The following is a 15,234-nucleotide window of genomic DNA, read 5'->3' as shown; positions in this document are numbered from 1 at the left end:
GGGGGCCCTACATCCTGATCCTCGCCTGCTGTTTCAGAGGGATCTCCTCCCCCTTTCACGAGATCTACTCGTGGTTCCTGGCCTAGTCATGCCAGTGGGTAGCTTTTGTCATTTTTCTCGGGCTCTTTGGTTTTATCGGTTGAGGAATTTGACTGTTCCTGTAACAGTTTCCTAAATTCAGCCAAGCAGGCCTTCAAAGAGTCCAGTTCTGAGTGGGACTCATCAGGTTGGTCCGAGTCACTGTGTTGTTCATTTCTACCTCTACGTTTAGTGTTACGATTGGAATGCTCCTGCCATCTCTGGCCAGAGTGGGGATGACGGTCTTGCTGCCAACTGCTTTGTTCCTTGTGACCCTTTTTACATGATGGGCGGTTGCCATAGTCACTATGACCTTGCCATTGGTCTCTCCTGGCCTTACCTTGCCGATTCTCTCACTCACCTTGGTGATGGTTCAGCAAGGAGTGGGCTGGACCGGGATTTTTCCAGGTGGGTCCCCCTTTCAGTGCTTCACCTCCTTCTAAGGTTAGCGGGGGCTTGTCCTCACCCTGGAGGCTAAGGACTCTGGGTTCATCATCGTTTCCGTTTACGGTTTTAACAATGGTCTCCCAGGTCATTTGGGCTAGCTGCCTAGTTTCCTTCATCAAGTAGCAATTTTGCCGACACATCAGTGTGACTTGAGTCCGCACACTTGGGTGGAGGTTATGTAAGAAAAGGGATTTGAAGCCCCTATCTTCTTCTAAACCCGGTGCATTGCTACCCTGGAAGTAGGCGGTACGTAGCCATCTATAATATTCACGAAGCACCTCAGACCGTTTCTGTTTGATTTGTATAGCACACAATGTCACGGTTTCATCCGTGTACGGCGCATATTCTTCCCGCATGTAATTGCAAAGTTTCGAATAACTATCGCAAATGTTTGGTGGTAGTGTCTCTAAAAAGGCACAGACGCTGCTACTGGAGGTCTTCCAGACCAGTTTAAGCTTCTCTCGCGTTGTGGCTCTCGGTAGGTCCATCAGGCATCGGTCAATTTCTTGTAAATAATCATTTACGTTGGTTCTTTTATTATCGGGATCGAATCGCTCAATATATTTGGCAAGTAGGTCAATTTGCCGTATACGGAGGGCTTGATGCGCATCCTTACGCGACCCCCTTCGCTCTCCTGAGTGCTCACTATCTGAGCTACTCTGGAATTGCTCCCGTTCCGCACGAGAGTCATAGTCTGATTCACCCGAAGGCGGATCAGGGAAGCTGTAGCGCACTGACCTAGGTGTACTATGGGCCTGGGCTCGGGATGAGCGCAGGGCAACTCCACCCTGGCTAGACGACGACGGAGTCATGTAGTGAGTTGATGGAGGAGGCTACGCTCCCTAGATAAATCATTGACCTCGGCTGTCAGCTCGGCGTTGCTGGTGGTCAGCCTGTCAACCTCTCCGTGCAGGGATCTGATCTGTTGATCAGTATCCTGGAAGTGTAACAAGAATAGTTTACCTAGTGCATCTTGGACACTGATTGTTGTTCTCTTTGGATCTCTCATTTGTGTTATTGAGTTGATTATGCTAGCTTGGCACTCATGCCCCTAATGGTTGCCCTATCGGAGTCAGAGCAGTGAATGAGGTCTGCGATGACCTCAAAAAGAGACACATCTTGGCCGTTGTCTTCAGTCTCTGAGGCACGAGGGGATGCCATTTTACTTAGATTGGGTATTTAACCAATCAATTAGTTAATTATTAATCAATTATGATTAATTAACATTAACTATGTAATTAATTAATTCACAAGGTTATTTGTTTGGACATGTTCTCTTATCCTAAGTTATCAATAGGTTGTTAGAATTTGTGATATGGTTATCACACTCCTGTTAACTGTTTTAACACACCTGGGGATATACTTTAGCAGTGGCTGAATCTGCTGTAACAATACTCAAGAAGTCGACAAACCAATCGCCTCACACGGGGCACCAATTATGTAGGTGTAATTAATGATTTTGTGTATTTAGGATTGGATAAGTGATCAATCTTTAATAATTACATGAAATCAGTCTCAGTAAATTTGAAGATTAATAATTAAAATGAATCAATCCTATTGAATCGTTTAATTTGACTCATTTGAATTGAATCATACCATAGAATCAGTCTCATTTGAATAATTTGAAGTGAATCATTTATGGCCCTTTTCCACTACCCTTTTTCAGCTCACTTCAGCTCGCTTCAGCTCACTTCAGCCCGACACGGCTCGCGTTTCGACTACCAAAAAACAGCACGACTCAGCTCGCTTCAGCCCTGCTTAGCCCCTAAAACTCGCACCGTTTTGGAGTGGGGCTGAAGCGAGCCAAACTGTGCCGAGTGAGGCTGGGGGCGTGAGCAGACACTCCCCTGTGCACTGATTGGTGAGGAGGAGTGTCCTCACATGCCCACACACACCCCGCGAGCACGCTGGGATCTGTAAACACCGCAAACCCGGAAGAAGAAGAATTACGAATTACGAGAATTTCTGAAGCCTTATGCGCCTCACCTCATCTATACGCTCTTGCCAGTATCTGTTGGCGTTGTCGGTGACAACAAGCCACAGCACCAAAACCAGCAACACTAACGACTCCATGTCCTCCATGTTTATTGTTTACTATTCGGGTCGTGAGACTACCGCTTAAAAGCTCACTGATGTCACTGTTTGCGCTGCTTAACGACATCACGTGACGTCCACCCACTTTCGCTAACTCCACCCAATGTGTCCACCCACTTCCAGCCAGCACGGTTCAGCGCGGTTGTAGTCGAAATGCAACTCCAACAGCCCCGCTCAGCTCGACTCAGCTCGACTCAGCACGGCACGGCTCAGCCGCATTTGTAGTGGAAAAGCGGCATTAGTGAATCATTTAGTGAACTGTTCAATGAATCATTTAGTGAATCATACCATTGATCCTGGATAAATTACCAAACAGCTAAATTATGATATATCATTATTGATCACTTACCATATTACATAAATCGCCTACACCTTTGAATTCTTTGCGATTGGGCAACTTCAAAATATCGAAACAGCAGATGAATACACACAGCTTTGATAATAAATGAATTTATTATACAAAGATCAAAAATGGATAATCAGTTGGAATATATACAGTGAGGTGTGTGTATATGAATGTGTGTGTGTGTGTGTGTGTGTGTGTGTGTGTGTGTGTGTGTGTGAAAGAGAGGGAGAGAGAGAGAGAGAGAGAGAGAGAGAGACACCTTGGTTCTCTCTTGAGAGGGTTGGCTCTTGTGGCTGTGGAATGTTATCTGCAATCTTGGGGGAGGTGAATCCTCATGATTTACTGAGCACGTGTTTTCTAAGTAACAAAGGAATTCCACACTCATAACATTATCAAACTCACTGAAATCTTAATAAGGTCAAAATGTATAATAAGAATGAAATTGAGGATTTTAGTAAGGAATAAGAGAGAGAGAGAGACATGCACAAACTTATGGATTAACCAATTTTAAATCAACAAACAAATGATAGAGAACCAAAATTCAGTGTATACACTTCATTTAACTTCATATAACTTCACATTAAGTGAATAACTAATTCCTAAGACTTAAACTTTTGCCCAATGCCGGTTCTTACTGCAAAAGTCTCGTCTTCTGTCTTGTACTCGGTGCAATATGTATACTGTTCCTACTTATTCAGGTGACATTGGGCATACCTAACCACCTGTGTTTTCTTTCTCTTCCCCCCCCCCCACCCCAAATCTGTCCCTCTGAGTTACATGGAGTCAACAGGAAATCTTTTGGTGGAGACGGTGGGGACCTCGACTGGCTATCGTAGCCTGCAGGGAATCGGCTGTCAGACGTTCTGTCGCATGTCCCAGACCCGGTGAAATGTAACTGAATTGTCTTTGCCAGGCCTAAGGGTCCCATCTGCATCTCATCATTGCTGAGGAGTGTGCTCCCATCACCCAATCAAGCATCTAGCCAGAGCAGGTCATGATATATTTTTTACCATATTAACATGCCATTGTGCGTCATGCCTGATGTAAAGACTCTCGTCTCTGCGAGCCTACCACACAGATTTAATACTTGTCATTTTTAGGGCATACCTAACAACGTGTTTTCTTTCTCTCCCCCCCCATCTGTCCCTCTGAGTTACATGTTGATCCTGGGATTGAGATGCTGGCCTCTTCTGCCCCTCAGACCTGCTTGATCCATCCTGGTGCCCTGTGTCTGGTCGGAGTTTTATCGCCCCACTCCTGTGAAGGACGGCCCCATGAGGACAGTTGAGGGTTATACCTGTTAAAACTGTTAATATTATAGTCAGGCTGTCTGTTGTTGCCCAAATGAGGATGGGTTCCCTTTTGAGTCTGGTTCCTCTCGAGGTTTCTTCCTCATGTCGTCTGAGGGAGTTTTTCCTTGCCACCGTCGCCACAGGCTTGCTCATTGGGGATAGATTAGGGATAAAATTAGCTCATGTTTTAAGTCGTTCAAATTCTGTAAAGCTGCTTTGCGACAATGTTTATTGTTAAAAGCGCTGTACAAATAAACTTGATTTGATTTGATTTGATTTGATTCTGTCGAAATGGCAGGTTGGAGAGGTTGTGTGGAAGCGCTTCGGTGAGAGAGAGAGAGAGCGGTTGCTCTGAAGTTTTCTTTGAAGATCTTCGTAGCTCGTGAGAAGAAAGTTCTGATCAGACAGGGTTAGGACGGTCCAGCCGCTCCCAACACCAATAAAACTGCCTATTTGGTTGCAGTCTAGTAGATACTAAAATAAATAACTGAAAAAAACCGGTTTATAACTCACTTGAGTTAAAGCGCGCGCGTGTTTCCGGAGTCCACTGTGATCAAGGGTGGACAGAAGGAGGAGAACGTTCTAAAACGTGTCTCTTGCAGGAAAGAGTCGTGGTTTCGGACGGTCCGATGGTGAGCATCCCTCTATGGTCTGTTCTCCTCTGAGTCCAGACACCAGAGACAAAGAAAAATGGAGTTTCCAAGTCTCTTATGTGAAACCTGAAGAATGTGATGTACGTGATCCCGCCCAGGCATGACGTAGTCAACGCGGAAGTGGGCTGGGAGTTGTAGTTCTTAGACACAAGATGGCGCATGATACCTACAGCTAGGCTAGGCCGTCTGCTTTTAATGGAAGTAGCCTAGCCTATGACCAGGGCTCTACAGTGCGCACATTTCACTTGCATTTGCGAGCGAATTTTTCGGCATGCGAACGACGAAAAAAAACCGCGCAATTGTGCGAGGGCTTCTTGCGGCAGACAATTTAGGAAAGCACTGAGCACAGACGCGACGAGCTTAACATTCTAAAATGTATCAAATGTTAAACTGCAAAGTATGTAAATCCAGTGCTGGATAGCCTACCTAATATCATTTTTTTACACTAGAGACAAGAAAATTACATCAATGTGTTCATCAGAGCCTTGTAGTGCTCAATGTGAAAGAATTTTGTGAATATCTCCTTCCGTTTTCGTGTAAATCCCTGTTGTTTGGAGGGAGCACTCTGAGAAAATCCTGCACTTTCTGTGTGACACTCTGTGCCTCTGCACTCAGCCCGCGGGTGGGGGAGGGGCTGCTCGCTCTCACACACACACACACACACACAGGAGGGAGGGGATGCTCGCTCTCACACACACACACAGGAGGGAGGGAATGCTCGCTCTCACACACACACACACACACACACACACACACACACACACACACACAGGAGGGAGGGGCTGCTCGCTCTCTCACACACACACAGGAGGGAGGGGCTGCTCGCTCTCACACACACAGGAGGAGGGGCTGCTCCCTCTCTCACACACACACACACACACACACACACACACACACACACACACACACACACACACACACAGGAGGGAGGGGCTGCTCCCTCTCAGAGAGACACATGCTTGTAGCATCATGGCAGTGTAACGAGTAACGGCCTGTATTGTTGTAAGTGTGTGTGTTCAGTGTTGTGTACGTGTGTGCGTGTGTTCTGCCTGCGCCTTGCTCCCTGTCTGTAGTTGCGTGCATTGCCTCTGTCTTGCACTGCGGTGGTTCCCACGGTAACCGGGGGGGAGTGAAAAAGTTACATTTTTTTGCCATTCTGCCATGCTAGTGCGTTTTACTCGGACATGAGATTTCAGCATTTTTATTCTTCTCGGTCTGTAGCTTGAATAAGTTTAGGCTACTGAATAACACTTTCAGTTAAAGTTGAGTCTGGTGCTTTTGTGCTGATGCTACAATAGCCTACTATCACAATAAATATCCCCTGTAACATTTCCCATTTTCTACTCATCTTTCTGTGATTGCCCCTCTTTCCCATGGTTGTATGTTGTGGGTGTGGCATTAGGTAGGAAAAGTGCTTTTTAGGGATCCATCAGATCATTCAACTGAGAGATAGCTGAGAACTGGTTCGGACCGAGCTGAGAAATCTAGTCGCTATGCAGAGAATAACGGCATTTTTTAAAAGCAATGATGGTGGAAACAAGAATAAAAGAACGGATGAGGAAGAAAGTGTAGTGAAGAAAGCTAGAACGACGGGAGAAGGTGCAGGAAAATTATATAATGAGATGGAAAGCACACACCCCAGTGCAAACATTTAGATGGGAACATACAACACAGCAGAAAAACAAATAATATACAGGATATAGAGGATGTGCAGTCACGTGACCCGCATGTGTGTACTCCGCCATGTTGGACGGCATCAGGATTGTTTACCTTGTGCAAGCGTAATGGATCCAGGGAGTAATCCCCAAGAAAATTCGGAAAATACCCCATCTACATCGTACGATTACTTGTCTAAGTTTGTTCAGCATCTTGAAGGTGACGTGAGGCAGCGTTACGTGGAAAAGTGTTCCAGGTTGGGGATTGCAGATCTGTACAACTTGTCGCAATCCTTGTTCAGGGAAATTCGGAGCTGCGGTGCTGGCGATTTGCCCGATCTGACCTACCACGACATTTACAATTTTCTTGTTAATTGTGAATTGTTACACTGGCAAAGCCCTCAAAGCTTAGAAGAGCCTGGAAGCTTATAAATATTTTGTTGCGGGATGGGTATCCCAACTATACCTCTGGAAGGTTCCGACGAAGGAAGTCTACTTGATAACCTCACGGGTAAGTTGCATTAAGACGTTTATCATAAAGAGACTATGCAGGACGTTTTATCGTAGGAATGTTCGAAATCTAAACTCAGTTCCAGATAATGACAGGGTTGTAAATATGTATGTTTTTGTCTGAAAAAAAAATCACAAATCACTGCTATCTTTATCTACGGAGAATTATTATTCAATATCAGTTATAAATGTATAAGGGTCACAGATATGTCCAGCTTCTATATTCAAGCAAATTAAAAAAATATTTTCTTGCACCTCTATGTGCCTAAAATAACATACATATTCTTTTTCAGTACTTTACACAATCTGATAGGAAGAACTTTATAAACAAGTTATGCATTTGTATACATATTTTATTAAGAACATTAATATTACACGTCCATGTGAAAACTAGTTATATTTTTTGATCACAACTTGGTGATAGGTGGTGCAGTATACTACAATTATACAGCAAGTTCTAACTAATATTTTGAAAAGACCCCAATGGTCCAATAAAGTGTGCAGTGACTAAAAATAACCAGTAGGCCTACAGAAAAATTCAAGTTCTCTTAACTTATATCATGTTATGCATTTTTACTTCAGGTTGCCCATTCCCAGGCTTTGTCAGCTGCCCCACTCAGACCTTGGGTAGCTACAGACACAACTGGAGAGGTTCTGTCAGCCCACTGCACATGTATGGCAGGCTTAGGGGGAAGCTGCAGCCACATTGCAGCCACCCTCTTTTCTGTTGAGGCAGCTGTCAAGATTGCAAAGGAGACATCCTGCACATCCCTTCCCTGTGCCTGGTCTAACACATCTGGGGCCAAGATTGATTATGCAGAAGGCTGCAACATAGATTTTACCAGCCCCCAAAGGAAAAAAGTCAAATTACACAAGACAGTGTCTCCAGCAACAGGCACTTCCAGGGATATCCCTTTGCCAACATCTGATGATAAACAGTCCCTGTATGACAGCATTCATGCAACTGGAGTCAAATCTGCAGTCTTGTCACTGGTCCCCAAATATTCAAAGACATTCAGACCAAAAGCAGTAGCTCTGGGATTACCAGCATCATTACCTGAATTATACCGGGAGACATTTGAGCAGCTCACCTGCCAAGAGCTACATGACAAGTGTGAAGAGGTCTTCACTACCCTTCAAGTTTCACAGGAACACTGAACTTGAAATCAAATATTTTTAATATAAATAAACATCATTCTGCTCTCCCCACAGTATTACTTTAAAAGTTTCCCCTTGAATCAACTTAAATTTGGGGCCAGATAACATGAAATTATATTCTCTCTGTAGTATAAATAAACGCAGCTATCTGATCTCAGTGTTACTTATTAAGCTTAACTGTTAAAAGTTTAAATTTATTGTATGACAATGGCTATGATCAACAAAGCGTCCTTCATTAACTAAAATTCTTATGTAGTAAACTTTTAATGCTACGGAAATGGTACCCTACACATTTTAAGTTTCTTGCTCGATTACAGGCAGCAGTGATTGAGCGAGAGACCCGAGAACAAACAAAGTGCAAGATTTGGTATCAACAGAGGGCAGGACGGATCACTGCATCACTGTTCAAAGCTGCCACATGCACAGATCCACACAACCCGTCTGTCTCACTGATCAAGCAGATCTGCTATCCAGGGGCTTTCTCACTCCAAACAACGGCAACACGGTAGGTTATAAGTTCTACATAAGACTCAAAATTATACCAGAAGCAACAAAAATAAAATTTGAGTAAAGTAACACACAAACATCAGACGTATGTATACACTTTGTCACATGCGTTTAAAGATACCAAGCCGAAGAAACATGAAAAAACATATTTTCAGATGCACCTAAGGACACTGAAGATAATTTACAATCACCTCATTCTTATTTTGTAAATATTTGATAAGTGTATCACCAACTACCACTTAAGTTCCACTGCTGGGTGAGTGTGGTACAGGCTCTTAATCATAAAGAAAGAATAAGTTATAAAGATAAAACAGGGTGGAAACTCAATACTCTATCAGAGCATAGATACTGGAAATATTTTCTGGATAGAAACCACCCTTGTGTAAATTAAAGAAGAGTTCCGCTTTCTGTGTCAGTATGCACTATGTGAGAAACTTCCTGCTAAATGTATATCTTTTATTCCTAAGTACTGCAAAACTGACCGCAATGCTTTAGTAAAAAGAAATTATTATAACCCATGAACAGCTAAGCTACTTATTGTTATAAGCGCGCATTCAAACTAATCTAAGCTACTTATTGTTATATGGGTGCATTCAAACTAATCTAAACTCTATCTTGATATAGTCACATCTGTGTAGGTGCAATCAGTTAATTATTGATATTAAGTGATCAATCTCATTAAATCAGTCTCATTAAATTTGAAGGTTAATAATTAAAATGAATCAATCCCATTGAATCGTTTACTTTGACTCATTTGAATTGAATCATACCATAGAATCAGTCTCATTTGAAGTGAATCATTTAGTGAATCATTCAATGAATCATTTAGTGAATCATACCATTAATCCTGGATAAATTACCAAACAGCTAGATTATGGTATATTTAGGGCCCGAGCCCTACTGGGCGAAGGTCCTATTGTTCTTGTAAGAGTTCACTATTCTTCTTCTTCTTCTTCTTCTTTATTTTTCTCCGCTGTTGGGCCATTTTCGGGGCGCTTGAGCCCTACTGGGCGAAGGCCCTATTGTTCTTGTAAGAGTTCACTATTCTTCTTCTTCTTCTTCTTCTTCTTTATTTTTCTCCGCTGTTGGGCCATTTTCGGGGCGCTTGCCATGGGCGAAAACGCGCGAAATTTGGCACCAGTTCCGAGAATTGCCACCGCTACTCAGAACCAAAAGCCCAAACTTGGCCGGGGCTCAGGGCCTCTATAGCGCCCCCTAAGTCGTTGTGATTTTGGCCTCCCGCATTAAGGTGCCTGATTGCCATATAGTTTGTAGTAGTGGCATGCCATTTGGTACGCATATGTATCTCACTGAGCCGGACAAAAATGTAATGCCAATGCATTAGCCACGCCCAACAGGAAGTGAGGTAATTTCACTTTTGTGCGCAATGCATGGCCACGAAGACGGCGCAACTCCTCCTAGACCGTTCATGGGAATGTCACCAAAATTGATACACATCATCTACAGACATGGCTGACAAAAGTTTCTAAATACGTTTCACGTAGGATAAACCGTTCAGAAGTTATACGTCAATCAATTTTCACTTCAACATTTTACATGCTTAAAAATTCATAACAACTCTTCTAATTGCTCAAAACTGCTCATTCTTCACACGCAAATCACGCATTGGGCTTCTGACATGTTACCCAATTTCTGTGATATTTCGCCACTGGGGGCGCTATTTTTGGGCAAACATTCCAGTCTTTCCTCAAATTTGGTCAATCTTCACGGCCACCCTCTTACTACCTCCCATGTCATGTATACCACATTTTGGGAATTTTCGTCCATGGGGGGCGCTGTTTTTGGCCGACGCAATTTCTCCAAAACGGGTTTTTGGTAAATAATTCCATAATGCTTTTCCTTCACACCACTACCTTGTGATAGTACGTTGCTGTTGTAGACACTTATTTTTCCATCTCATAATCGCTCATGTACAGCATAGCGCCACCTACTGACATGGGAAAAACCAAAAAATTTATTCTTCAAAAATCTATATCTCATCTTCTATTTACTCAATTGTCATCAAACTTCTTACACAAACTCATCGTTGCTCACCTGACATTTACGCCAAATTTTGTGCACTTTCGCCCCTGGGGGTGCTGGTTATGGCAGAAATGATATTGCAGCTTCTGATTTGTCAAACTTGGCAAGCAAACTCTTTACAAGACCCTTATTGGGGCGCTTGCCATGGTCGACTACGCTCGAAATTTTGCCCCTTTTTCTTGGACTGCCACCGCTACTGAGAACCATTATTATTAGGCCCCGAGCACCGTACAGTGCGAGACCCTATTGTTGCCTTGTGTCCAATTCTGTGCTTTGTCGCCATTGTGGGTGTAATGTCTCTTGCCGAAGAAGCTGTGGAAGGTTTTTCGCGGGGACGCATGCCCCCGCCCCCCTTGGCCGCTGGCGCGAGGGCCCGTTGAGGCCGCTTGCGGCTTTAATTCCAAATTATTATTGATCACTTACTATATTACATAAATCTGCACCTTTTTGAATTCTTTGCGATTGGGGACTTCAGATATTGTTCACACCAACAAGATGAATACACACAGCTTTGATAATAAATTAATTTATTATACAAAGATAAAAATAATAATCAATATATACAAGCAGTGAGGTGTGTGTGTATATATATGTGTTTATGTGTGGTGTGTGTGTGTTAGGCCCCTAGGCCTGAGCCAAGGTGTGTGTGCATGAGGGAGCTATAAAATTTAGAATGTTCTTATCTGGTGTTTTGGTATGTTGAGTGTGGAGGAGGGGCTTGACCATGTGTTTAGACAAAAGGCTAGTTCTGTATAGGTTAGTGCAGTAGGCGTGGCCTACCTACGTATGTTGTCCAAATCTACTCTGATTGGCTTACTGTGCCGTTGTCTCGTGTCTCCCCACCCCACACGAAAGCAGAGTAAAGAAAGGCTGAACGAGCAGCGTGCCAGATGAAAACAGCTTTAATAAAGTAACGCATAGTATTTTATTGTAAGTAACGGGAACGGCGTTATAACGATGTAAAAAGTAATTAGTTAGATTACTCGTTACTAAAAAAAGTAACGCCGTTAGTAACGCCGTTATTTCTAACGCCGTTATTCCCATCACTGATTATTATGCCCAAATATATTTTACTCAATATCTTGCCTCTAGCAAAGTTCTGAGAAGATGTTCGCCGTTGCAGAGCTTCGCTGTTCATGAAGCACGTGAGTCGATTCCGTGAGTCGATTCCGTGGACAGAGAACTTCTCGATCCGACGCGTCGTTCGTGATGAAAGGAAAGTCTCTGATTAATGTGCACAGAACTTCAATCAGGAGGAATTCTGGTCGCTCCTAATTACAAATTAAAACTGCGTTTGAGCTGCAGTCGTGACGTCACTTCTAATACGAATAAACTGGTTGTAACTCAGGTTGAGTTTAAAGATCGCGCTATTCTGGACTTTTACCTTGGCCAGTGGTTAAGCACAGAACGCGCTGGATGGTGAATCTTGCAAGAAAGAAGTGTTTTCGGGTTTGAGAGCATCTCTTTTGTGCATCTAGATTCCTTGGAATCTGGACACGAGAGACAAAGAGCAGAGCTTCCGCCTGGACTTATGCACGCATGGCGGACTGACGTAGATGATCCCGCCCACGTGTGATGTAGGTCACGCGGAAGAGGACTGGGAGTTGTAGTTCTTAGAGACAAAATGGTGGCATGATACCTACATCTGTATCTGTTTTTCACACTACACTGCTATTCTCACTTTGCTAAAATAAAACACATAATATGCAAACAACACCAGGACTGTTTTGTTCTACAATTCTAGTAAATGCCTGTCACTAAATGCAGTTGTTCCTTCCCTTGCAGATGGGGATGCAACCATGAGAAACAAGCCCGTGATATGTATCAGGAGCACATTGCCCTCAACCACCAAAATGTAGAGGTGACAACAGCCGGGTTACACCTACATCCTGAATACCCATTCCTTGGAGCATCCCCAGATGGTCTTGTGCAGTGTGACTGCTGTGGAAGAGGAGTGCTTGAGATTAAGTGTCCATTCTGCTTGACCAAAAAGGACATTTATGCAGCAGCAGAGGACAAACAGTTTTGTCTCAAGAACAACAATGGCATACTCCGGCTCGACCACCGCCATAAGTTTTACCACCAAGTCCAGCTACAGCTACTTCTTACTGGAGCCAAATACTGTGACTTCATGGTGTGGGCAGAAGTGGCTGGAAGTGATGACAACAAAATCTACCTGGAGAGGATAGAACCGGACAGGACATTTATAGAACAAGCAGTTGGTTAAGCGAAACCCTTCTTTGTGCAGTGTATCTTACCAGAACTGGTTAGTAAGTGGTTCAGTAGGAAGCAACATCTCACACAGGATAAGAATACAGATGAACCAGACAGTACACCTTGCTACTGCAAAGATGACACTGTGGCTAGCTCGCTCATAATATGCAAGTCTGGATTTTGTCAGATTAAGTACTTCCATCAAGTATGCCTAGGATTAAAAAATCCCCCAAAACGTAAATGGCTCTGCCCAGACTGCAGAACCATAAGCCGACAGACCAAAAAGTGAGGTCAGTCAAATGGTACCACTGATTCAGACAGGTTAGTCAGGGCACAGCTAACACGTACAATTTTGTCTAATGTTGTTAGTCCATACTGGTCACTTTGTAAATAGGTAATAGGTATTTTTGATTCCAGTATTGTGTACTTCTGTCTGGTAAGTCCAATGACCCATTCAACATGTATACGAAGCGAGGCCAGTGCTCTGGTGCTTTCAATGTCCAGTGGACTTAACTGCTGTTTCCCTTTTGTGAATGCCGGAATCTGAAGACGTGCATTGTAAAGACCTACGGAGTCTTCAATATCAAACCCTCTGTCAGCTAGAATCACATCTCCAGGAAGCAAGTTGTTCAAAAAGCCGCAGTTGTTGATGTGCTTGTCACTTGTGCGACCACCCCAGCCTTTTGAAATGAAAGAGATCACTCCCTGGGGTGTTATTCCTATTAGATATTTAATGGTGTTGTGCGACTTGTAGCTCAAATACGTTTCAGCCCAAGCTTTCAGGTCGCTGGCTCTTTCAATAAAGATTTCAAAGCAGTCAATGATACAAGCACATTTTCCGTAGCTTTTTCTGAAAGAAGCAGGCATTGTTAATTTCAACTGGTCCCGTTCAGGCCAAAAGATAAGAGCTGACACAAGCCGCCTGTCCATCACTGCTAGAACGTCATTAAACATTCTTGAAACTGTTGACCTTGATACTCCAAAGAGATATGCCAGTACGTGCATGTTTATGTTGCATTTCAGCCGCATACACACCAGAAGCAGCTGTTGAAATGGATTAAGTATAGTCTTATCACGTAGATGTTCTGCAATGTTTTCCAGTATAGCAATAAACAACGCAAATGTTGGTATACCAGTCAGGACCTTCACTTTGGCATCATTTCCTTCTAGTGCCTGTCTGTCAAGTGAAATATCCCAAATCTTTTGTCGCAGTACCCTGTTTTCCTCATGCAGATTTTGGCACTCTGCTTGAAGCGCCTGAACATCAGGCTCCTCCAAAGTTTTATCGTCCTTATCAATATCCTGATCCCCAAGATCATCATCTCCATTCAAAATATCTTGGTCTGCAGCTGCAACTTGTCTGTTCTCAACTACTTGGGCAGCAGATTCTGAAGCAGCACAGTCTCCGTGAAGCGACAAGTCTAGAAGGGCACTTGCTTCTGTTGATCTCTTGCTTTGTTCAATTTTTCTCCTTTTTGTTGTCTGCCTTCTATGAAAGTCTTCCAGTTTCTTTTTTTTCTTTCGCTTCTCTGGTGAACTTGTGTGACAGAAGACAGAAGGAGTGTAGTCCGGGGACAATGGGTTGTAATTTTTCTTCCCTGAAAGATAAGGTAAATGAAACATTTAGTTGCCCCATATTGCTGAATTTAAAGCAAGGTTGTAATATAGACATCTGCTGTTATTCAGCCGCAACAGTGATAAGATATTCAGTATGAAATAGCTCCTCTACATAACTTTTGCCTGAAAACACATATCAGCATACTACATATCAGTAGCTGATTTGTGATATGTAAGATAAGATGCACGCATGGCCCAGTTTAGCCTTCACTGTGCACAAGAAGGGCCTAAAATACAAATCATCCACTCATTTTTGTACATATGGTGGTATACAACAATGTTCAGCTTGTTAAGGTTTTGCTGGGATTCGAACCTGGTTCGCTGGTGTGATAATCCAGCAAACCCCCACTAGGCCACCAGTGGGATGACTCAAATGCAGAGGCGTGAGGTGGAAGTAGAAAAGTATCAAAAAGTTTATTTACAATATATACAGTCCAAAAAGAAATAATCCAAAACGCTCAGAAGATGAAGGGAAAAAAATATCCAAAAGTTCAGTCAAAACAAAAGCCAAAAAAACCAGAAAAGAAAAGGCAAAAATACCAATGCTCAGAAGATCCAAAAAACAGTAAATACTAGGTCCAAAAAGTCCAAAAAGAAAAGCAAAGGGCAAAACCAAAAAG

General features: G+C 43.2%; 1 protein-coding gene across 5 annotated transcripts in view; it reads left to right on the top strand.

Moving 5' to 3' along the window:
- The window catches only part of LOC132889330 (uncharacterized), a 44,958-nt gene extending 30,826 nt beyond the window's left edge, over positions 1 to 14,132 (top strand). For 2 of the 5 annotated variants that reach the window (XM_060925711.1, XM_060925712.1), the window contains exons 3-5: positions 7,658 to 8,738; positions 12,262 to 12,360; positions 12,569 to 14,132. In XM_060925711.1, coding sequence (XP_060781694.1) covers positions 7,658 to 7,806 — 149 coding nt within the window. In that variant the 3' untranslated portion in view covers positions 7,807 to 8,738; positions 12,262 to 12,360; positions 12,569 to 14,132. Of the gene's footprint in view, positions 1 to 3,755; positions 4,209 to 7,657; positions 8,739 to 12,261; positions 12,361 to 12,568 lie in introns of those variants that run through there. The other 3 variants (XR_009655052.1, XM_060925713.1, XM_060925714.1) reach the window with 3 other exon arrangements.
- Positions 14,133 to 15,234: the final 1,102 nt, after the last annotated feature.

The sequence above is a fragment of the Neoarius graeffei genome, chromosome 7, assembly GCF_027579695.1.
Source record: "Neoarius graeffei isolate fNeoGra1 chromosome 7, fNeoGra1.pri, whole genome shotgun sequence".
In the NCBI taxonomy this organism is placed as follows: domain Eukaryota; kingdom Metazoa; phylum Chordata; class Actinopteri; order Siluriformes; family Ariidae; genus Neoarius; species Neoarius graeffei.
Note: the sequence above shows the minus strand (reverse complement) of the source record. Positions and strands in the feature narration are given on the sequence as shown.